This window comes from Scyliorhinus canicula, chromosome 5 (genome assembly GCF_902713615.1).
Source record: "Scyliorhinus canicula chromosome 5, sScyCan1.1, whole genome shotgun sequence".
Taxonomy (NCBI): Eukaryota; Metazoa; Chordata; class Chondrichthyes; order Carcharhiniformes; family Scyliorhinidae; genus Scyliorhinus; species Scyliorhinus canicula.
This window is the reverse complement of record NC_052150.1, coordinates 140169713-140194411: the sequence shown is the minus strand read 5'-3', so window position 1 is coordinate 140194411 and position 24699 is coordinate 140169713. Positions and strand designations below refer to the sequence as shown.

The 24699-nt window shown below is 47.8% G+C and overlaps 2 protein-coding genes across 3 annotated transcripts in view; one reads left to right on the top strand and one right to left on the bottom strand.

Annotated features, from left to right (window-relative positions):
- Positions 1-13039, top strand: part of LOC119966296 (insulin-like growth factor-binding protein 4) — a 162897-nt gene extending 149858 nt beyond the window's left edge. Inside the window, exon 4 of the mRNA XM_038797770.1 lies at positions 10705-13039. Within this exon, the coding sequence (XP_038653698.1) occupies positions 10705-10857 (153 nt within the window). The 3' untranslated portion in view covers positions 10858-13039. The remainder of the gene's footprint in view (positions 1-10704) is intronic.
- igfbp3 (insulin-like growth factor binding protein 3) lies at positions 12991-18320 on the bottom strand. 2 transcript variants are annotated; one of them, XM_038797773.1, is made up of 4 exons: positions 17700-18320; positions 16381-16601; positions 15817-15933; positions 12991-13733 (listed from the first exon to the last, which is right to left on the bottom strand). In XM_038797773.1, exons 1-4 carry the CDS (start codon positions 18037-18039, stop codon positions 13716-13718), a joined length of 696 nt encoding a protein of 231 aa, XP_038653701.1. In that variant the 5' UTR covers positions 18040-18320; the 3' UTR covers positions 12991-13715. The 2 variants fall into 2 exon arrangements, with proteins under 2 accessions (XP_038653701.1, XP_038653699.1); XM_038797771.1 differs by having other exon boundaries at positions 12991-13729; positions 15814-15933; positions 17700-18319.
- Positions 18321-24699: the final 6379 nt, after the last annotated feature.

Here is a 24699-nt window from a genome sequence, read left to right as displayed (position 1 = left end):
AGATATATGAACGGGTGGGGAACAGAGGGAAGTAGACCTTGGAAAATAGGAGACAGGTTTATATAAAGGATCTGGATCGGCGCAGGCTGGGAGGGCTGAAGGGCCTGTTCCTGTTCTGTAATTTCCTTTGTTCTTTGTTCTATAAGGAGAGCAAAACAGCACCAGGCGTGCTCTCCTGCAAAATTGCATCAAGATATCCCTTCTCCTGTACTCGGATCCTCTCGCTATAAAACTCAACATACCATTTGCCTTCTTTACCACCTGTTGCACCTGTATGCTTACTGTCAGTGAATGGTGAATGAGGACACCCAGGTCTCGGTGTACATATACTGCCCTCAATATATGGTCATTCAGTTAATAACCCACCTTCCTGTTTTTGCAACAAAAGTGGATAACCTCACATTTATTCACATTATACTGCATCTGCCATGCATTTGCCCACTCACTTAGCTTGTCCTAATCACACTGAAGGATCTCTGCATCCTCCTCACAGCTCAGCCTCTCACCCAGCTTTGCATCCTCTGCAGATTTCGAGGCATGACATTTAGTTCCCTCAACTAAATCATTAATATATATTGCAAATAGCTGGGGTCCCAGCACCGATCCCTGTGATACCCTACTAATCGCTGCCTGCCATTCGGAAAAAGACCTGTTTATTCCTACTCTTTGTTTCCTGTCTTCCAACCAGTTTTCTATCCATCTCAATACACTACCCCCAAACTCATGCACTTTAGTTTTACACGCTAATCTCTTATGTGGGACTTTGACGAAAGCCTTCAGAAAGCCCAAATAAACCACATCAACTCTACTAGTTACATCCTCAAATAATTCCAGTAGATTTATCAAGCATGATTTCCCTTTTGTAAATAAAAGCTGAATCTGTCTGATTCTGCCATTGTTTTCCAAGTACTCCGCTATTAAATCTTTTATAATGGACTCTATTACCGACGTTAGATTACTGATCCATAATTCCATTTTCCCTCTACCTTCTTTTTTAAATAGTGGGGTTACATTACCTACCCATAACCTGTAGGAACTGTTCCAGAGTTTATAGCATTTTGGAACATGACTAGCAATGCATAGATCTACTATTCTTTAAGTACCTGGGATGTAGATTATCAGGCCCTGGGGATTTATCGGCCTTTAATCCAAACAATTTCCCCAAACATGGGTGCGATTCTCCGATATCACGCCGGTTGGGAGAATAACAGGCCGCGGCAGTTTTTCACGCGATGCCGGTCTGACGCGCTCCCGCGATTCTCCCAAGCGGCGAAATCGGTTCCGTCGTGTTCCGCACGCCAAAACCCGGAGAATCGCCTGAGGCACCCAAAATGGCGATTCTCCGGAACCCCCGCTATTCTCCGGCCCGGATGAGCCGAAGTGCCGAAGGCGTGACCCCAGTTCACGTTATCGCCGTCCACACCTGTTTTGTAAAGTTGTCAGCCAGTCGTGCTGGCTGACGCGAGCAGTGAGGAGGTGAGCGGACCGTCCCGGAGTCTCCGCAGACTGGGGAAGGCTTCCCCAAGAATGCAGCGGCCAGTGGGGTGGGGGGAAGGAGAGGGAGCGAGTAGCGGGAGGGGGGGAAGAGGGAGCGAATAGTAGGAGGGGGGAAGAGGGAGCGAATAGTGGGAGGGGGGGAAGAGGGAGCGAGTAGTGGGAGGGGGGGAAGAGGGAGCAAATAGTGGGAGGGGGGGAGAGGGAGCGAGTAGTGGGAGGGGGGGAGAGGGAGCGAGTAGTGGGAGGGGGGGGAGAGGGAACGAGTAGTGGGAGGGGGGGAGAGGGAGCGAATAGTGGGAGGGGGGGAAGAGGGAGCGAATAGTGGGAGGGGGGGAAGAGGGAGCGAATAGTGGGAGGGGGGGGAGAGGGAGCGAGTAGTGGGAGGGGGGGAGAGGGAGCGAGTAGTGGGAGGGGGGAGAGGGGGTAGTGGAGGGAGCGAGTAGTGGGAGGGGGGAGAGGGAGTAGTGGGGGGAGTGAGTAGTGGGAGGGGGGAGAGGGAGCGAGTAGTGGGGGGGGAGAGGGAGTAGTGGAGGGAGCGAGTAGTGGGAGGGGGGAGAGGGAGTAGTGGGGGGAGTGAGTAGTGGGAGGGGGAGAGGGAGCGAGTAGTGGGAGGGGGTAGAGGCAGTAGTGGGGGGGGAAAGGGAGTCGTGCGGGGAGAAGGAGTAGTGGGGGGAAGAGGGAGTAGTGGGGGGAAGAGGGAGTAGTGGGGGGAAGAGGGAGTAGTGGGGGGAGAGGGAGTGAGTAGTGGGGGGAGGGGAGAGAGTGAGTGAGTAGTGGGGGAGAGGGGAGAGGGAGTGAGTAGTGGGAGGGACGGGGGAGAGGGAGTGAGTGGAGTTGGTCGTCCACCTCCGGTTGCAATATGTCAGCCGCCCTACCATGGCAGGACGGTGATGAGGACACGGCCGTTGGTTGCCCTGTGGCTGATGGGCACAACCCACTGACGCACCGGTGAGGAGGACGTTGTTAACTGCCCGTTAGATGCAGAAAGTGACCAGGGGTTAGGCTGGCCGCATGCCAGCAGCGCGACCAGGCCACCGGGACACACAGGTATCCCGCATCAGGCGGCTGCCGAGGTGTCGATTAACCTTCATCTAACATGTTGTTTCTCTGCCCCCCCACCACCCTTCTGTAGGTGACCATAATGTATTCGAACCGAACGGCGATGTTCACCGCAGTGGTTGGGGCCGCTGCACTGCAGTTGGACATCCAGCAGCGTCCACAGCGACATCCCACAGTGGATGCAGGGGCAGCTGCAGCAGCAGAGGGAATGGCCGCAGAGTGGCCCGTCATCGCCATACAGGCCGCAGACGCTCATGGCCGATATGTCCAGGGGGATGCCGAGGGGAACATTGACCCCCAAATGCTGAAGAAGGCACAGGATGCGGGCACTGATGTCGAGCAGCATGGGGGGGAGGAGGAGGAGGAGGAGGAGACATTGATGGTGGAGCCAGGGCACCAGAGGCGACGATCGAGGCCTAGGGTGTACCGTGACCGGATCTCTTTCGAGGCACTGCCGGACATCACCTGCAGGAGGAGACTCCGGTTCAGCAGGGAGACGGTCGCACATATCTGCCACCTCGTGGCGCACCTCGCCCCATGTGGAACGGTAGGAGGACACGCGATACCGGTTGCCGTCAAGGTGACGGTGGCACTTAACTTTGATGCTACCGGTTCCTTCCAGTCTCCGAGTGGGGACCTATCCAGGATATCGCAGGCATCGGTCCACAGGTGCATCCGGGACATGACCGATGCCCTGTTCGCCATTGCGGACTGCTACATAAACTTTCCCGAGGACCGAGCAAATCAAGAAGCACGAGCCTGTGGATTTGCCAAGGTGGCCGGGATACCGATGGTCCAGGGAGTGATTGATTGTGTTCACGACCCCATGCGCCCACCTGCAGGCAACAGGGAAGTGTTCACTAACAGGAAGGGGACATACTCCATGAACATCCAGGTAGTATGCGACCCCCACGTGAGGATCATGCACGTGTGCGCAAGGTTCCCTGGGAGTGTGCATGATGCATACATTCTTGCGCAGTCGTTCATCCCTGCATTGTTTGAGGCACGCCCCCCCCCCCCCCCCCCCCCCCCCCCCCCCCCGGCTGAGGGGCTGGTTGCTGGGTGACAGGGGTTATCCACTGAGGTCTTGGCTGATGACGCCCATACGGAGGCTTCAGACCAACGCGGAGACCCTGTACAATGAGGCCCATGCAGCAACCAGGGGTGTGGTGGAGCGCTGCTTTGGTCTGCTGAAAATTAGATTCAGGTTCCTGGACCGCTCCGGAGGGGCCCTGCAGTACCAGCCCAACAGGGTCACTCGCATTGTTGTGGTCTGCTGTGCGCTGCACAACATCGCAATGCAGAGGGGAGATGCCCTGGTGGAGGAGTCGGAGGGAGAAACCACTGGTAGTGGTGCCAATGCTAAGGAGGAGAAGGAGGAGGTTGAGGAGGTGGAGGAGGTGGAGTAGGTTGGTGGTGCGTCGGGCGCAGCACACAGACACGACCCGGGTGCTGGTAATGTCCAGGAGGCTGCACGACGGCACCGGCGAGGACAGCGGGCACGTGACGCGTTGGTGGCTGCAAGATTCACGCATTGTGTGCGATGGCATCGCTGAACACTAACACTACCATCTGCATCACCAGTCGTGCAAACGGACAGCACACAACTCCCAACCCCCCTCCCCCACACCCCCGCTCCGTGTACACTGCTCCACTTTGACACCACCCTTACCACTGCAGCACAACGGTATGGCACGACATTGATGGCTGTGTCAGCGGGTGTGATCAGTGCCATGTTGAATGATGACAGCCTGATCTGTGATGAGCTGTGTACTCAGAATCGTTAGACAAAGTCTGACTCATGGCAATAGCTGAACCATCCATCTCGGTGGTCGCTGAGTTCGTCAGGGACCCTCCATCACGTGCCCGCGTGGGGAGCTGGCGTCGGAGTGCCGAGGACTATGGTGTCCGACTGTGGGAGGGACTGCACACCCGGCACCGAAGTTTCACCGCTCGTCAACCCCAGCGACACTCGGTCACCATCACGATCCCTGTAGCAAAGGAAAAATCACACAGTCTTACAAGTTTGGTGCAACAGTGAGTTTAATGATGAATGTTATGTTCAGATGCCCTAGCCCCTAAAACTAAACTGTGCCCTTCACCTGTGCCAACTTACTCTGTGTCCCTCTAAGTGTCCCCCTACGTCTAAGTGAATCCCCAGATGGTACAGCAGGAGTGGAGGCAGACTGCTGAGAATCACGCCCTGCGACATGGCTCCCCGTCTGCACTCGATTCCTGGGGCGACCCGGCCTTGATGGGCCAGGCTGCTCCGTGGGCGTTTCGGATGACGTGGTGCCACCCTGCTCTGCCCGCTGCCCACCCGATGCACCAGGGTTGGGACGGGGGGAGGTCGAGCGTTCCGGGACATCCCGTGATGGAGTTAATGGGACGGGCCCCAGAACCTCCTCCTCCCTCGGGGAGCCCGGTGGCCCCCGGGCCACACTGTGGGATGGAGGTGCGAGCGGGGAGGTGCCCCGTCATCCCACCGACACCTGGCGCTGCCAGTCCTGGAGGCCTGCAATGGTATCGACCAGGGTCCGAACGTTCGCTGAGATGGAGTCCAGGGTGTGAGACATACCCGCCAGGGACTGTGCGATCTCAACCTGTGAGTGCGCGACACCATCCAGCACGTGCGTGGTGATACTCGGCCAGGGCCCGTAGCGTGCCGGCAATGTCCTGTTGTCTCTGGCGCATTGCTGCCTGTAGGAGGGCAGCCCTCTCCTGGGCCATGGATGTCGCGTGCACATGAAGCCCAACGCCTTGCAGAAAGTGACCCATGGCTGATACCGTTTCACCCATTGCCTCGACCGCGGACGCCACCCGTGTGGTGTCGGCCTGGGTGGCTGCCATGAGCGGCACCACTCCCTGCTCCTGGACGCGGTTTGACTCTAACTGCATCTGCAGCTGCTGGAAGATGTCCCTCATCCCGTCATTGTGTCCCTGGGTTTCAAAATGGATCGGCTGTCCAGGTGGGTCGAGTAAATCCAGGAACCCGGGAAACATCTGGGCGCCAGCTGGATGCTGGGCCTGGTCTGTCCTCCGAACGTCCAGCCCCTTGGCTGCTCCGACCTCCACCTGCTGTACCGGCTCAGCTGTGTGGAGCACACCAGACCGTGACCCAGGAGCCTCATCACTTAATTGCCCAACCGAGGTGAGTGTCTCTGGGATGGTGGATGGTGTGGGAGACAGCAGTGCCGCAAGCTCTAGGTCCTCGTCCGTCAGAAATTCAGGAGTGTCCTGGTCCCAGTCATGTCCCAGCGCAGGGCGCATGCGGACCATGTACAGTTCAGCGTCAGGTGAGTCCGTTGACTGCGTCGCCCTCCTCTGTGCGTCTGGGTCCACTGACCCCTCCTGTCCTGTCTCACGGCCCGACCTTCGGGCAACGCACAGCCATGAAAATCGTCACTGTCCGTCCTCTGTACGTCCTGCTCGAGAGTCCCGGATTTGGAGGATGGCACTCCTGGCCGACCTCCTGCCACCCTCTGGCGTGCGACCCTGGGTGCGGTGGTCGTCGTGGATTGTCGCCTGTGTGTGGCACCAGACGGCCCTGGCCGTTCGTCAGCTGGCCCTGGGGAACAGAATGATACGGGGTTAGTTAGACACGCCCGGCCGGGCGTAGGATGGTCCAGTGGGTAGAGTGTGAGGTGACAGGGGATGGGGGCTCCAGCGGGTACAGTGTGAGGGGACAGAGGATGCGGTTCTAGTGCGTAGAGTGTGAGGGGGCAGAGGATGGGGGGTCCAGTGGGTAGAGTGTGAGGGGACAGAGGATGGGGGGTCAAATGGGTAGTGTGTGAGGGGACAGAGGATGGGGGATCCAGTGGGTAGAGTGTGAGGGGACAGAGGATGGGCTGGGGGGGAGGGGGGGGGGGTTGTCATGCAGGGTTGTCTCACTTGGTTCTACACCTCCAACCTCGCATTGCGCGACCTCCCGGATGGCAGATCCCCCAGCAAGATCCAGTGCCCTCTGCTCGAACACTGTCAGGGGGTGCATAACGGGTGAACCCCCTCCGGTTCTGTTGCGCTCCCGGCTGTTGTAACCAGTCTTGTCCTGTTGGGGGGGGGGCATAGATAGAGCATCACAATTAGGCAGGTATCATCAGGGCATTCAGATATTGGCACAGGTTGGGGGGAAAGTTGCAGCCACTCTATGGCATCTCTCCATGGGGTTGCAGCGCTCATGTGGGTCTGTGACAATGTTTTTCACCCCCCTCCACTCACTCTCTCCCCCCCTCCCCCTCGTGCCCATGGGGGGAGGGGGGGGTGATGAGGGACATGGGGGAGGATGGTTGTGACCCGGGGGCACCCTCGTGGCACTCACCCTGGCAGCCCTGGTGAGGTCGTGGAGCTTCTTTCGACACTGCTCCCCGGACCGAGGGTTCTGCCCCACAGCACTGACTGCCGTGCCCACCTCATGCCAGGCCCATCGCACGACGCTGGAAGGGTGGCGATGCCCTCGTCTTGGTCAGATGATGCCCCTGCGCTGCTCCACCTCATCGAGGAGGGTCTCCAGGTCCGTATCATGGAACCTCGGGGCGGCCCTCCGTGGCTCCGACATTTCCCTCCCTCCTTTCCGTGTGTGGATCGTGCCTTTTTAAGACGCGGAGCGGCGTTATTCGGGCGTCGCGCGCTGACACCGCGCATTCAATGTCACGCCCCCCCCCGTGTTCCACACAGCCCCGATGCTAGCCCATTCCTGGGGCCAGAATCGATCGCGATCAGGGCTGTTTCGCGCCGTCGTTGAACTCGACTGAGTTCATGACGGCTTCCTCGATGCGGCACGACATCGGAGAATCGCGCCCAAGTTCTCTACTCATATTGATCTCCTTCAGTTCCTCCCTCTTGTTAAACCCTGTGTTCCCCAACTTTATTTGTGTTCTCCTTTATAAAGACAGAACCAGTATGTATTTAGTTGGTCAGCCATTTATTTGCTTCACATTATAAATTTCCCTGTTTCTGACAGTCTTCACCAATCTTTTTCTCCTCACATACATATAGAAACTTTTACAGCCAATTTTTATTTCCCCGCAAGCTTATTCTTGTACTCTATTTTCTCCTTCTTAATCAATTCCCTGGTCCTCCTTTGCTGAATTCAAAACTTCTCCCAATCCTCAGGTCTGTTGTTTTTTCTTTTTAAAATGAAATGAAATGAATGAAATGAAAATCGCTTATTGTCACGAGTAGGCTTCAATGAAGTTATTGTGAAAATCCCCTAGTCGCCACATTCCGGCGCCTGTCCGAGGAGGCTGGTACGGGAATCGAACCGTGCTGCTGGCCTGCTTGGTCTGCCTTAAAGGGGATGGGACGTTTCGGCGTGGCCAGTTCGGCGTGGCCGATTCGGCGGGGCCAGTTCGGCGTAGCCGATTGGAATGGGATGTTTCGGCGTGGCCGATTCGGCGGAGGAGTTTTTCGGCGGAGGGACGTCAAATTAGTTATAGTCGCAAAATGTTTGTGCAGCCCATTTCTTGTATCTTTTCCTTCCAGCCGCCTCAGTTATCGTGTTTATGCACCACACCGGGTCTGACTTTACACAGCCGGTGTTACTGAAGATATTGTGACTTTACACAGCCGGTGTTACTGAAGATATCGTGTTTGTGCACCAAACCGGGTCTGACTTTACACAGCCGGTGTTACTGAAGATATTGTGACTTTACACAGCCGGTGTTACTGAAGATATCGTGTTTGTGCACCAAACCGGGTCTGACTTTACACAGCCGGTGTTACTGAAGATATTGTGACTTTACACAGCCGGTGTTACTGAAGATATCGTGTTTGTGCACCAAGCCAGGTCTGACTTTACACAGCCGGTGTTACTGAAGATATTGTGACTTTACACAGCTGGTGTTACTGAAGATATCGTGACTTTACACAATGTGTTAAGTCAGACAGCAGTGTAGATCACTGGGCAGCTGCTTCAATACTTTCAGTAACACCGGCTTTCTTTAAGAGACCCGGCTTGGTGCACAAACACGATATCTTCAGTAACACCGGCTGTGTAAAGTCAGACAGCAGTGTAGATCACTGGCGAACTGGTTTAATGTTGGTGCCTTTCTTTAAGAGACCCGGTTTGGTGCACAAACACGATATCTGAGGCGGCTGGAAGGAAAAGATACAAGAAATGGGCTGCACAAACATTTTGCGACTATAACTAATTTGACGCCGAAACGTCCCTCCGCCGAAAAATTCCTCAGTTGAATCGGCTACGCTGAACTGGCCACGCCGAATCGGCCACGCCGAACTGGCCACGCCAAAACGTACCAAACCCGCCTTAAAAGCCAGCGATTTAGCCCAGTGAGCTAAACCAGCCCCTATAATATAATAAATTACATAATATAATAAATAATATAATAAAGCTCCATTTTGTAATAAATTTAGAGTACCCAATTCATTTTACCAATTAAGGGGCAATTTGGCGTGGCTAATCCACCTACGCTGCACATCTTTGGGTTGTGGAGGTGAAACCCACGCAGACAAGGGAAGAATGTGCAAACTCCATACAGGCAGTGACCCAGAGCCGGGATCGAACCTGGGACCTCAGAGCCGTGAGGCTGCAGTGCTACTCACTGCGCTACGGTGCTGCCCCTGGTCAGTTGCTTTTTTCTGGCCAATTTGTCTGCCTCTTCCTTGGATCTAATACTATCTCTAATTACCCCTGTAAGCCATGATTTGGCCACCATTCCCATTTTATTCTAGCACCAATCAGATAGTTTTGGGTCCCAGATCCACTCCAGGGACTTCAGCACGTAACCTATCTTCAAGATTAAGAGAGTATTTCATCAGTGGAGGGACTAGCTTTTAATTGAGACATGAGATAGATGACTGGTTACATTGCATTTGGTTGTGTTAAGCAAAAGATAAATGTTGACAAAATAACTCCCTTGTTCTTCAAATAGTGTTATAGGGCATTTCCAATTCTCTTTCTGCACCTAGTAATGCACTAAGGCAGACTTTTGCCTGCTTCAATAGCTAGTAATTCCTGAACAGTTTGCTAGTCTGTCGTGGGCTTATAGTTTGAGGGGCGCCACTCCACATCAAGCGTGGTTGACCAGGAGTCTCTCTTGCTCTCACCGCCATCCATCAACATGTTTGGAAGGATTTAAAGGTTGACACACTCAATCTGTTTCACTTCATTGTGAATGCACCTTCCTCGACAATCAAATCCTGGGATGAGACGCGAACCCGGCGCTTCTGGCTCAAAGGCAAGGACGTTACCCATTTTGCACAGGACCTTTACACCCATTTAAACAAGCAGGCATTGCTTCAGTTTAATATCTTTTGTAAAATATAGTACCGCTAACCATGTATCACGTCCTCAGCTCTACATGTAAGATTGAGCCTGAATTATGCCCAAAAAACTTGAATGTGCCCTGACTCCACAAGCTTCTGACACAAGACTTATGTATCTGTATCTTTATTCCTGTCTGTCAATTGTTAAGAAACTTACGTTTAGGGGATACTTCCTATGCACTTTTCTCTTTAACCAAAAAGCACTATTTCATATTTTCTGCAGCTACCACTTGGACAGCCTGTCTCAACTATTATTTCTTACAGTTTATCATCCCCATATTTGGTACTGTCAATATAGAAATGATTATATAATGTGGTGGAAATTGGTAACTGTTTATGAGGCATGAAAAGATACCTTTAGGCATAAGGGTCAATTGTCTGTTGAGTATGGTAGGTGTTGGACCTGATCCATTCAGGACTCTTTAATGATCCCAGTGGTCACCAACCACACTTTCTTTCATTTTCTTTCTGAAAAAACACCATCCTATGCAGCCATGAGTGGTGCTGCTCTCTGACTCCGCAGGAAATGCAATGGGCCCTCCCCCAGTCTCCCCCACACCAGGACTTACTCAGCGGCCACTGTTGATTAGGCGTGACTCTGTATTTGCAGCACACCCTCACTATAAAAATCTGGCGCAAGACAGATTCTTGTTATTCTGTGCAGAATATTGCAAAAGTCATAAAGCAGATTATATTGATGCACCAGTCCATCAGTACTCACCTCGATCATGCTTTTTTTGCATGATTATTTGGTGTGGTTACACTGGGAAAAGCTTATTTCTGCACAATTAGTAATTTTTAGAAACATTTCACCTGTTATTAACAAAGAAGACAATAAAGCTTTCTGCACTTGTCTTTTCAAAGTGTGAATCGTCACTGGATGGACAACGTGGAAGGTGTTGGTGTGTTTTCCGCTGGAATGGAAAGCGAATCCCAGGATCTCCAGAAATTAGAGGTGATCCCCACTGCCACAGGCACGACAGACGTGTTTCAGCATCAGCAGAACAAAATAACTGAGGTGTCATTAAGAAACTGATGAGGCATTAAAATCTTTGCTTTTCTTTCACATGTTATACTGCAGCATTTGAAGGTGATACCTGCAAGGTTACAGTTATCTTTCTTGTATGTAAGCTATTTATTTCCTGCTTTTTTTTTTAGTTTAAAGATTTCATTAAAAAAAATAATGCCACATTTAAGATAGCACATAGATAAAATGCCCAGTGAAATAATCTACTGTTGCTTGTTGTACTTTTGGTTCACTACTAATGAGCATGAGAATATTTCTGTTGTGAAAAATGCAACCGATTATGCTCGGTTGAAAGTATTATGTAAACAGTCACTGGGTACACCAAGTCACTATGTATAATCAATGGTAATAACGCATTATTATTATTGCAATAATGGATCTCATGGCTTGAAAAAAATGTAAAGCGCAGTGCTATGCCTCAGATGCAATTGTTGCCAATGTTAATTGACTATTGCCTCCCATCGGGATAAAACATCTTCAAGTCATACATCCAATCCAGTTGAGAAGTCAATATTTTATAGAACCAAACCATTGTGGTGTGTTTCAAGGTATACATGCTTCAGGTTACCTAGTAACTTTTGTGAACTGTTCAAACTTCATTCTTGTGTTTTGTGACATCAGTGCTCTTGCCTTTAACACACTCCTATTTATAATGCTAGGTGTTTGGTGAAGATTTTTGTTTAAATGCATTCATCATCGAATGTTAAATTTAAATTTTCATTGCAAATAAAAAAAATACTTTATTCTTGCGGTGCAAAATTACACCATCATCACACATTTTCCAAACCATTTTGAAGTAATGAAAAGAATTAATGTTGGCCCTTTGCACTCTGAGCCCCTAAACTGAAGGTAAAATCCTTATGCCTGCTTCACCACCAAGAGTGTGATCACATTTTATTTTTGTTGTCACTATAACTAAGAGTTGATACGGATTTCATCCTTTTCCCTCTCAAAATGGTTTTGCTTCAACTAATATTCAAACGCATGTCTGCCATCAACGTGCTCAACACCTCTAGCATAGAAGTGGAAAATTTGTTATCAGTTCATCTTTAGGGGATTACATTTTTTTAAAATTAAGCTGTCTAAAATAGTTAGCAATTACTTGGTCAACATTAGAAGTAACTGATGCTGCAGTGAAGAATTTAGCTAATCCTCCGCCAGCACATTTGTTAAAAAAATGAATATATCCACTAAAGTGGACATCCTACCGCCCCAAGTCACCTTTTCCAGCTGTCAATTCTGATCAAGCATTCCTAATTTTATTTTTTTGCCATTTTAGCGTAAACGAGTGAATTAAAATACAACATTAAGCAGCTTTTACCTTAATCATTGTCTGAGATATTGAGCAGTTTTAAAACTTACTAGCTTTTATTTTTTTTTTGCTTTGAGTATTGATGTTTCCTTTCTCAAAAGTAAATTTAAGTACCCCAATTTTTTTTTCAATTAAGGGGCAATTTAGTGTGGCCAATCTACCTACCATGCATATCTGTGGGTTTGTGGGGGTGGGACCACGCAAACACGGGCAGAATGTGCAAACTCCACACAGACAGTGACCTGGGGCCAGGATTGAACCCGCGTCCTCGGCACCGTGAGGCAGCAGTACTAACCACTGCACCACCGTGCCGCCCTAAATGTTTCCCTGAACAAAATTTGTGAATTCACCTACATCATAAAAAATGTTCCATGAGTAAAGATTTTTTGCAGTGGAGTAGTTATTGGATTAAACAAGTGCATTATTTTACTGAATGTACACAAAAGTGCCTGTCAATTACATCAGTGTTGAACATATTGCCTTGACTGTGATGTTGAAAGTTTGATTCCCTGCACCTGCTGGGATTTCTGATGATGTCTTAATAGCCTGTAACCACTAGATGGCACTCATACATGTGTCCACATTTCTCCTTTACTGTAATATTTTTTAATTAATCAAAATAGCTATGGTAACATATTTCCTGTCAATGTAACTGCATCATCTAAATTTCATTGTGGAAAATCACTGTTTAATTATGTTCCACAATTAGTCAACTTAGCTTCAGTGAATTTTTGATTTGTGTGATACTGTGGTACAAATTAAGCTACTGACTTGTTGCTGTAGAGAGAAAAAAAACAATGCTTTGTGTTTATTCGGTTTAAATAATGTTTATTAAAAAACATAATTATATTAAATACAGACCATATTCTAACAGAATATTCATTTCATTTAAGGAAAAATAATCATATGACTTTTTAGTAAATGAAAGCTTTTTTTTTTTAAAAGGACAAACGTCCTTTTTAAATTTTATAGAAAGTTTTACCCGTGAAGGCTAGGTTCCTGTTTCAGACCTGCAGAACAAGACATTTCAAAATATGTAGTATCATACACTAATATTTTTACATAAGAGCACAAAGTCTGTCAGGATCAAATTGGTCACAGGCAGTTTTTAAATAGTCAAGTGGAGATTCCCTGATTCCTTTCCGAAGTGCCTTTTTCCTTGCGAACTGTAGTGCAGATTTCTTGGGAATTTAGAAAAAAACTCCCACTTTTTCAGGGAGGTGGAAGGATATGTGGCAGGGTAGAGCTGCATCAACTGGGCTGAAGAAAGCCCCCTTTCCCATCCTAAGCTGGCAGCAGAACTCACAGCTCTAGAACACAGGCAGTCCACGCCTACTGCCAGTTGCTCTGAGGTCTCTGATTGATCAGTGTCTCTTGCTCATTCTCTTTCTCTCACATACATACAGAGTCCACAGGAGCTGCGGGAAGCCTCACTTACTCTCAAAGCTATAACAACGCAATTCCCCATTTCTGTCATAGCTAGGCAGCTGAGTGCCATATTTATCCACACACCAGCAGGCACCTCGCCTCCTCCCTTTAGAAGATCGACACTGTGGTAAAGAGGGAAAAATAGGTTAAACATTTAAATAAAGCATAATGTCATTCTTCCTTTAAACAAAGTCGTCATTAATCGCCAAATTACTTGTTATATGCATTAAAAGAACCATGTTGTTGATTGGGTGACGTAGGGATGTCGCATTCATACTGTGAGCAAAGATTTGCTTCACATTTGTGAATGTTGCATCATAGGAGAACAGTAGCATGACAGCTATTCTTGTCAAGGCTTCAGCATCAAAACATCCGCAAGGCTTGATGTATAATGGTGTTGGGCTAGGAGGCCTCCATCTTAAACGAATTGTCCGTCACAGTGCACTGGATCTCTTTAACAGTTTCCAACCGAATAATAGGATCCTGTTCTCCAATGGAGTTTCCTCTTACAACATTGGCATGTTCAAAGTGTATTTCACAATCAACGTTATCTTCTGATAACAACCATGGTGAATGATATTCATTTCTAACTCTTTAAACAGAAAATGCTGCAAATACTCAGCAGTAATGGCAGCGTGTGTGGAGAAACAAGAGTTAACGTTTCAGGCTTCAGACCTTTCATCAGGTCACAGAAATGTTAACTCTGTTTCTCTATCCACAAATGCTGTCAGACCCACTGAGTATTTTCAGTAGTTTCTGTTTTTATTTCAGATTTTTCGGATCCTCGGTATTTTGCTTATCCATTTTGATTTAAAGTTTTGCTGGAAAGTCATAATGCATCCAGAGCATTAAGCTGCAGCCTACAGATAATTGTTCCATGTTGTAAAGAGTCTGTTGACCCTGAGAAGGACTCACTACTTAATGGAATGATGCAGCAATTGAAATTTCAAAGGAGTCAGCCTAATTGTTAATGTGGTGAAGACTAGAAATGCAAAATCCCCCCCTCAGAATGGTACTGAGGCGAGTCAACATGAGATAATCAAAAGAAGAAAATCTAAAAAACTAAGGTTGCCAAGTATTTGTTATGTAATGGTGCTCAGGGTTGCCAAGGCAGGTAAATTAAGTTCAGATAGCGATTTGTCATTATCCTAAATGAATGACAGAACACGGTCAAGAGAGTAAAGAGCTTGCTCCTGTTCCAATATTCCTGAATCATTTGTTTTCATTAGCAGTTACTATTTTAGAAGTTTCCTACCCAAGGTTAGCCGTTTAGTTACTTCTGAGTTAAAAACAATTTGGGGCATACATTAAGAGTGACAAAAAGGTAAATCCTACTCGGTCAATGCTCACCGATTTTAAGGCCAGATCAATAGGCAGTGACCGCTTGCTCAGTCACCTGAAATGGTAGCAACTTGCATTCCACCCCCTCGATTAGCCAAAATGCTAACCATTACAGATACAGAAAGGGTAAGATAGGTGTGACAGGATTATACTACCTCATTCCCAATAGTTCCCCAAAGCATGCACAAGTTTCAGGTCACAGTCCAAGGTGTAAATAATAGATGAATGTTGGATGTTACTTCATGTTTTTGGTCGTTTTGCATAAATAATGCCCAACATTCGAGCATATGAACCTTGTGCAAAAATACACTGATTGCAAAACATTTCCCTTCATCTTGAATCTTAAACTGTGAATGAAACATCAGGAATGGACCACAGACCTTCCAATTGCACAGCAAAGACATTACTGGGAGTTTCTGCATTTTGGCCAGTGCATTATCTGGTTGGTAATCCATATGCATTATGTGTGTTAAGGACGGAACATTTAGATTTAGATTTAGAACAGTACAGCACAGAACAGGCCCTTCAGCCCTCGATGTTGCGCCGAGCAATGATCACCCTACTCAAACTCACGTATCCACCCTATACCCGTAACCCCCTTAACCTTACTTTTTAGGACACTACGGGCAATTTAGCATGGCCAATCCACCTAACCCGCACATCTTTGGACTGTGGGAGGAAACCGGAGCACCCGGAGGAAACCCACGCACACACGGGGAGGACGTGCAGACTCCGCACAGACAGACATTGTTTTGTTGCTGGACAACTTCAGTGAGTGCAGGTTATACACGGTTAGGAAGGGGAACAATTATCAATGGAACAAAGGAAAGAAAGTTAACAACAATGGGACAGAGACATCACAAACCTGTTTTTTCTTGTAGAAGCCTTTCTTGTCACAATTTGGAATGTATACACCTCTGGGGCTCAGAACGGATACAGCTTTCAGATTATTTAGGATGTCTTCAATTTCTCTCCGACAAGGGCCCTAATAAACATACAGACAGAAAAATCTCATGATCCTTGATATAGAGAAAAAGGTGAAGTTCCTCATTAAAATCATTGATTTGGAACAAAACTATAAATAACATTTTTGAATGATATCAGACAAGGTTTTACTATTTTGAATTGCACGAGGATAAGAATGACAATGGTTTCTTCTGCTTAGTGACATTATAATTTTTTTTTTGATATCCCGTGTATATCACTTCCTGTGCAATGTTGAACAGAGCGAATGAAAGAAAACGTGTTGGTGTTAAGATTTAATTGAAATGCAGCAATAGGCATTTTCGGTGCATTTGAAATGACACTGCAGAGACCAGAGGTGATTGTCCAAGTGCACAGTTTGATTTCACAGATTGGAGCGAATTTAACAGGAGATTAAAATAGTTAGAAATGCATAAACATTGAAGAGAAGAACCCACTGCCCACTCACATATTCAGTGTCGTGCTTTATTTCTGAAGAAAAGTTGGTGGTTTCAGTGTTCGCCGCCTCGTTATTTATTTTGTACAGCTGGGATTTTTTCGATGCTTCTTTCCGCAGCAGCTTATTGTGCTGCTGGTGAGTTTTACTCTCTTGCATTCGGTGTGTGTTGGGACTCCACTCATTCCCGGAGTTACTGGCATTCCTTTCTTCCTCTGAACGGTTGGCATTTCCTAAAAGTCAAAGTGGGAGTCATGTCAATGAAGAGTTTGGTTCAAAAATCATCTGGAGCAAAGAAATGTCTTGTTTAGTGCATAAGCTGAATGACAACTATATTGAAACGGGAGGCGGGTGGGGGACAGGAACAGGCGAGTGTACGGCATGGTTTTAACTGCTTCACCATACACCAGTTGATTGCAGCCGTCAGTCTCTCCATGTAGGGCTTTTAAAGCGGAACATGTCTCAGTAGCAAGCCTTGTAATGCTCTGCTCCACCGGATGGTGGGGAGCTAACATCGTCAAATCGCATACTGGACCAAATGCTTGCTAGCAACGTTCCCATTGCCACAACGGGCTGCACACCTCGTATTCTTATCCCGATCTTTTTCAGTAATAAAGGGGTTTAATTGATTGCACATCATTCTAGTAGGAGGGTTATTGCCGTAACCAAGGGAAGGGGGCTTTTAGAGACTGAAAGGATCCCCGAGTGCGTCAGCACGAAATCAGCTCTATTCCACGTGTGTATTAAGCAAGCGATTCCTTCCAAAGCAGGCGTTAAAACACACCCGAACCGAAAAGTTTGTGCATCGCGTAGAGTTGCTCAGTTACAGAAAGAACGTAAGTGAAGCCATTCAAAGACAGACATTAACTTTATGCTCTCCCTGCCCCCGAAAGGGCCAAGCCCACCCGCGCCCCTTGTTTAAAACATGAAGAGGCAATGTTGCCATTCCTCCCAACTCCAAACACTGAGGCTACTGTTTACACGCCGCTCCCGAGCAAAGTCGAGCACCAGGTAGACTGAAGGCATTCAATCGCAGCGCTGCCGCCGCCACTGGAGCTGGACTTCAATCCACAGCGTCTCTTTTATTTTGGATAAAGTTCAAGAACAGAAAATTAACATCAGTGCAGTTGCTCATCTCCTGAGAGAGATCAGCACTGCTTACACCCAGCAAAACCTTAAAGGCGGTCCTGCCAAAGAGAAGACGCTGTTTACCAAGAACAAACTTAATACAGCGGGCCTGGGGATGGGAAATAAAAGTGTGGAGAAGCAAAGTTTACAATCCCCGGGCCCCGACAGATCGGTAAAATGCGTGGATGTTTTTTTTTTGGTACCTGCAGCGGCGAGGACGCGGAGCTTGGCCGTCCGGTTGGTGCACAGTCCCCTGCCTTCCAACAGTGCCTGGAGGGGTCTGCTCTCCCCGGTCTGGGGCAGACAGGTGAAGCCGGCGGCGCAGCGCTCCGTGTACACGCCGCACGGCTGCCCCTGGCGGAGGGCGCAGGTCATGCAGCAGCCGCAGCCCGACTCCCTGACCGGCTGGCAGTCTCCCTGCAGCGGCTTGCACTGCGCCAGCGCGCGGGCGTCGCACGGCTCGCAGCGGACGACAGGTCCCAGGGTGGCGGCCAACTTGACACTCACCGCCGCCACGGCCAGCACACACAGCGCGTACACCATGGTTCACTGAACACAGCAGCCTTTACCGAGGGAGGGGAAGGGGAAGGGGGGAGAAGCAGGAGGTCACTTCTCAGCAGAGTTCCTCACACACACACACACGCACACACACTCCAAACAGGGACGGCAGGCAGCGAGAGAAAAACACAGGTTTGCTGCTCCGCGGAATTCACACCGAACTTGGAGCAAAGTTTCCCTTGTTTTTCCCCCCCCACTAAAAAAAATGACTTTCTTTTCAATAAACTTTATCCGCTCGCACTTTCTTCGACTCCGAGAAGCCAGGAGCGAAGGCAGGTTCTCTTATATCAAAAAAGGAGATCCCGCCCCCCGGAATATGAATAATTCACTCGCCTCCCATTGGATTTTCGCAGCTGGTTATTTGCTGATACAGGTTTCGGGGCGGGGCAATTTCTTTGCCCCTCTCTCTCTCCCTCCCCATGCCAGACAAGTCGCCCCTTAGTGAGTGCCACCCCGGAATACAGGTCAGCAATGCCACCCTGCCCTTCGGGCTGGCCCCACACTTCTCTTTTTTTCTGGGGGGGAGGGGACATTTCAAGTTACAGGAGCCACATACATCTTTCAGTCACTGGGAGATGGTCAGTGTGTGGCAGATTAAATCTTGCTTTGAACAACGGCACAAAAATAAAGCGCACAGGGCTCAACAAGAGTGACCGACCGGCCTCCTGTGCCACCGGGGCTGATTAATGTGCGACCTGCACAAATTGATGATTAAAGTTGATCCTTTTGCAAATGATGGATGGCAGACTGTTCTCGAGTCAGGCGGAAAGGCTCCTTGTAACTTAGATTTTCATTCACCTGAGCCAAAAGGAATGATTCTGCACCGCTGCGTTTTCCATTGTTAAGTGTTCAGTGGTCGGAACAGTCTCGCATGATGCCGTCCTCCCTCACCGAGAACTAGATCATTCTAATTTGCTGAGATTAAATCTGACTGAGATCTCTTCCAGCGTTCGCCTGCCTTGCTTCAGGGAGAGAGAGGCGAACCCCATTTTTGTGACCCCTTCCCACCCCACCCACCCTTTGAACAAGCAAGGTTTAGGTGAAAGCGTTCAGCAGTCCTCTCGCTCAGAAGGGGAATTAAACAGCGCCAAGTTAGATTGAAGTTTAGGACCTGCACTTTTTGAGATTTATGATCTTCAGCTTTCAGGGTTCAGTTAGTTAGCTATCTGCACAATGAGCTTTGCAAGTTTTGTAAACGTGCCTCCCCCCCCCCCTTAAAAGAATTTGTCACCGCAATCGGGTTTTTAAATGTCTTTTTATTCAACGCGTTGAGGTTTCATGCAAACTTGTTTCAGCTACCACTCCGTAACATTGTATGGCCAAAAATGGGAATGGTTCGAAAGGGGGTGTGAGGCGTTTGCGGAGATCTCCTGGTACGAAGTGCAGTTTGGGGAGGAGGGTTGAAGTTTGGAGTGCGCTTTAACCTGAGGAAGGGCAGTCCAGCCACCGAGGCTGGGATTGTTTAAAGCGTGTCCTAGCAACTGTGCAACCCTGAGCAAGCTGCTGAGGGGGGGGGGGGGGGGGCACACAAAGACATTCAGAGAGACTGCTGTTTGCTGCCTCCACACAAAATACTCTCACTCCGGCTCAATCTCAAAGCCAAACCTGCATCACAACATAAAGCATCGAGATATTGATTTAAAAGCGTCATGGAATAACATATTAACGCTGCCCCATGAATGTTCCAGCGCGTTAGTTGTTTTAAATGCGTGTCTAGCTGCCAGCGGGGCGGGGGGGGGGGGGGGGGGGGGGGAGCAGGTTACACACATGTTCGCTGACAAGACCATGCACACAGCGCAAAGAAGCAATATCGGGTTTGCGTGGTTAACAGTCAGAAATGAATCTGCTGCTGATATTTTTTTTCGAAACCGTGATTGACTTTCTTGCATTGAAAGGAATTTGGGAAGGCACTGCGGAGATTGAAAGGAGAGTGGGAGGCGGGCAGGGCAGGGGAGGGGACTGGCTGCTGGGGAGCTGCTGCCGGATCTGGGACAGTCAGTTCCCCTGCCGCCTGCCGCCCTGATCCAAACCCTATTGTTCCAGGCAGCGTTCCTTCCCTGAACCGGCAGCAGGCTGGCAGCGAGGGCCGCAATCCGACACAATAGCCCCGAAGCTCGGCGAGGGAACAGTATTACACTCACTCGGAGATGATATGTTCACTGGGGGACAAAAAAAAATCAAGCTAAATAATGTCCCTCCAAAACGTTACATACAAAGCTCAATGGCTGTGATCTGTATGCGACCGGGCTCTTGGGCCAATCCGTTTTCCACCCCCTATTTCATAGAAATCCATAGAATCCCTACAGTGCACGAGGAGGCCATTCAGCCCATCGAGTGTACACCGGCCCTCTGAAAGAGCATCATACCTAGGCCCACTCACCGCCTTATCCATGTAACCCCACCTAACCCGCACACCTTTCGACATAAAGAGCAATGTAGTATGTACAATCCATCTAACCTGCGCACCTTTTGAACACTAAGAGACAATTTAAGCATGGCCAATCCACCTATCCTGCACATCTTTGAATACTAAGGGACAATTTTAGCACGGCAAAGCCACCTAACCTGCACATCTTTGGACACAAGGACAATGTAGCATGGCCAATCCACCTAGCTAGCCACTGATTGACAGGGACCTGACGAGAGGCCAGTGAAGATGTAACTCCCTCCATCCTCCCCTCTCCACAGATGCTGCCTGGCCTGCCGAGTGTCTGGACCATTCACAGATTGTTTTTCCAAATAATGTAATTCTTAAACATTGGCACGGCCAGGGCTTCAATAATTCAAATATAGCATCAATTATGCGTGATTCTTTGATATTTTTGTCGAGTGTTTGGGGGTTTCCTGTCCAGAATTGTGTCCATTTATAATGAGAAGCCTTCAGTATAAATCAGATTCCATTTTCATGAAAGGAGATTAGAGGACTTTTTTTTTTCTATTTTCACCAGTGTTTTGGGGATTTGGCTCCACGGATCCACCTATGTTTCCGTGAAGGCCAACGCGCCTTCATTGATGGTGTCCGCCCCGTCAATCTGTTCCTAACCTGCAGGCTCATTTTAAATGCAACTTCCTAACAGAATGAAAAATAACGCATGTAGAGAAAAAAAAGTCACGTTATATTCGGGAGAACAGATTCAATTTAAAGAAGGGGAGAGGAGGAGGGGTCATCGCAAGCTTAGCAAAAAAGATGAGTTTGAAAGAGGATCTTTCAGTAAAAACAGGAGCATGGACAAATGGAAGGATTTAGAAAGAGAATTCCGGCTATGGGGACTGTATGGCTGATGCAATGGCCTCGAATTGTGAAAAGATGGATGGAATGAAAAAAAGGCTATAGCCACTGGTACAGCGCTTGTGTGGGGGAGGGGGAGGGTTGTGGGGCTGGAGCAGGTAGCAAATATAGAGAGGGCTAATGTCAAAAAGCAATTTAATGGCAAGGGGATAAATTCTACAATTTAAGCCATATGGGAACTTGAAGCCCGCGTAGGTTAGTGAGGATAGTCAGAGAGTTAAATGGGGAAGCCCAGCTGTCTCTCCCTCAATGCCTCCTGTGCCCCTGAAGATATCCTGCTGTTCCTGCTCCAGCTCCACTATTGGCTTCTCCACTTTCAAAGAAAGTTCTCGCTGCATTCGGGATAAGGTTAGCGGCAATATCGATTCTTCGACCGACACCCCTAAATTAGGTGATCTGCCCTCTCTCTCATTGCTACTTGTGGGACTGACCTTGCCGTCGACAAATTAGTCGCCATGCTTCCGGTATTACAGCACTGCACTTCCAAACTATTTAATTCTGATGCACTTGAGAATATGCCCAGGTCATAAAAACATTGTAACAGTAAACATCTGTGTTGTATGTCTCTTCCGCCTTTGATTCGACACATCAATTGATTTTGCCCACTCGAAGCTCCAAATTACTCAACTACCCTTCTTTACCTGAATGCTCGCTAATACAGAAGGTTCATTCTTCTTGCGTGTCTACTTGGTCAACTCGAACTTAAGAAATTAGTTAGCTTGTTGCCCTGTTTAATGATGAGGGTGCCAGAGGTAGGACTTAAGACAGGCACTTCCACCTCCACAGGACTGCCCGCTGTCGACCCTGTCCCACTGAAACTCTAAACTATGATATTGTCACCTCCAACCCTTAATATCTGTACTTCCATCCTTATTGCTCTCGCAAGTTTCATCCAATGAAGATCTCTATGAGTAAAGCTGCCCCTCTGCCACCCCTGTACTTGCTGAATGGTTCTGCAGAATCTTGGCTTCCACATTGTCCTCCTTCACAACCCCAACGTGGTCTCGGGGGATTTAGTTGCGGCCTGATTCACAAATCAATCACGTATTGAACTGGACATGGGTTCGGTTGAAATGAAGGAGCAAACTCTCAGATTATTCTTGGCAAGTCACTTTGTTGCCATTTGTAAGTCTAAGTGATGTTGTGGCGCTGTGAGCTGCAAAAACAAAACCCTCTTATTTTCCAAATTCATTTTTGGATGCGATTCCCGGTATGTTGACTTGGACAGATAGTGACGCTGTAAAAGGTTGAATCAATTACCAACATTCCATGACGATTAGACAGGCGGGAAACCCGAAGAATCATATTTCATCTTCCCTATTTTGTGCTTAAGTATGATCTTTGGTGCATTCCCGTCACTGCGTCATAGGCTGCCATATGCACACGAGGGCAGTGGTTAGCACTGCTGCCTCACAGCGCCAGGGAGCCGGCTTCGATTCCAACCGTGGGTGACTGGAGTTTGCACAATCTCCCAATGTCTGAGTGGGTTTCCTCTGGGTGTTCTGGTTTCCTCCCACAGTGAAAAAGATGTGTAGGTTAGGCGGATTTGCCATGCTAAATTGCCCCTTAGTATCCAAAAGTGTGCAGGTTATGTGGGGTTATGGGATATAGGGGGGGGGGGGAGTGGAGGCACTCCCCCCAGAGTGCTCTTTCAGGGGTCCATGCACACTCGATGGACCGAATGATCTCCTTCTGCACTATAGGAATTCTATGGGGTTAGAAGAGATAGGGAGACAGAGGAAGGATAAGGTAAGAAAGGACCTTTGCTCAGAAAATCAAGGTATAACATCAGTTTGGTTGGAGCTAAGAAACCTCACTGGGCAGAAATATTGATGGGAGTTATTCTTAGGCTCCATAACATAAGTTGTAATGCAAGGCAGAGTATAAATCAGGAAATTAGCATGCAATAAGGAAGATAGAGTAATAATAGATTACTCTTGAGGACTGTGTTCCTCAATTTGTCTGAATTTCCCCAAAATATCAAAGAGATGCAAAAGTGCTCAAAGATATGTCTAGCCCTCAGATTTTCTCTTACTTGTGGATCTGACACTGTTTAAAGTTCAAAATAAATCATTGTCCAAATATACTTAACAAATCCAATATTATATTGCATTAATTAGTTGTCCTCACCCTCTCTTAACTTAAAGCATCCTTTTTATTGTCATCTTTCAATGTCCACTTATTTGCTACAGTAGAATTAGTTTTGACTAGGAATCAGGCAAATGGTATTGATCATGACTTTTGTCATTAAAATTTTCTATGGATTTTTAAATTTTGAACTACTCATTCAGGATAACCAGAGTTCGGACCTAAATTTAACCTATACTGTCTATAACAACATAGGAAAGATGAGTCTTGATAAGTTTTGTTACAGATAGTAAGTGAAGACAATACACCCCTTCCACTTAGACAGTATATTGTTTCACTATACCTATACCTGTCTCAGATTAAGTTACAAAAACAATTGTAACACAAAGCTGGAACAGCCCTCTAATGACCAGCAGAGTGCTCTGCACATAAGTGCTTGATGAGAACATGTGGACAATGTTGTTCCAGTGAAGTTTTTTTTTCATGCAAAAGTGGTGACATTCACTGTCTCAATTTTAAACAAATATCCTGAACACTTTCCCTATCTCTTGGGACTTTTACTCCATCAGCTGTGATGCCCAAGCAGAGCTGTCTCCTGACTGAGGGAGTCTTACACCGTTGTGCCTGAGAGTGAAATCGGACCTGATTTTTGCATCACCCTTGGTGAAGGGAAAAGGAACAAAAGCTTTGGGTCAACACAAAAGAGCGCCCTTAAGTAGCGGTGCCATGAAATAGCCCGTACTTAAAATTGGCCGGGTACTTGGTTACTTTAAAAAGTTAAATCAAGCTGGAGTTTGGAGTTTCAAGGACAATGCCTATTTTATCTGGGATTTGTCTGAGTATGGCTCTTATAGGGTTTAATATTGTCCATTGTGTATTTTTTTGGCTGTCAGCAAGTAATATTACCAAATTTCATAACAGTTTATTTTGCAAGAAAACATTTCTGTCCGATGGCCTAGAGCTAAAACATTCGCCTACATCTTCCATATATAGATGCCAGCAAATCTGCTATGCATCTACATTTTAAGAATGCATTTGTGAGAAAGATTTATTCATGCAACTGTTTAATCAGATGGAGTAAAACAGTTGCATTCTGATGCATGCCTGATATTGTCTTTCGAAAGCTGTCTTTTTGATTTAATTTGGACATTTTCTACAGAATACCCACATATTCTTTTAAATACTGCGATTCTTCATTTGTTTACAAGAAAATCTGGTTCACTAAATCGGCCTGGGCTCACCTACTCTCACTCCAGATCCACAGCAAT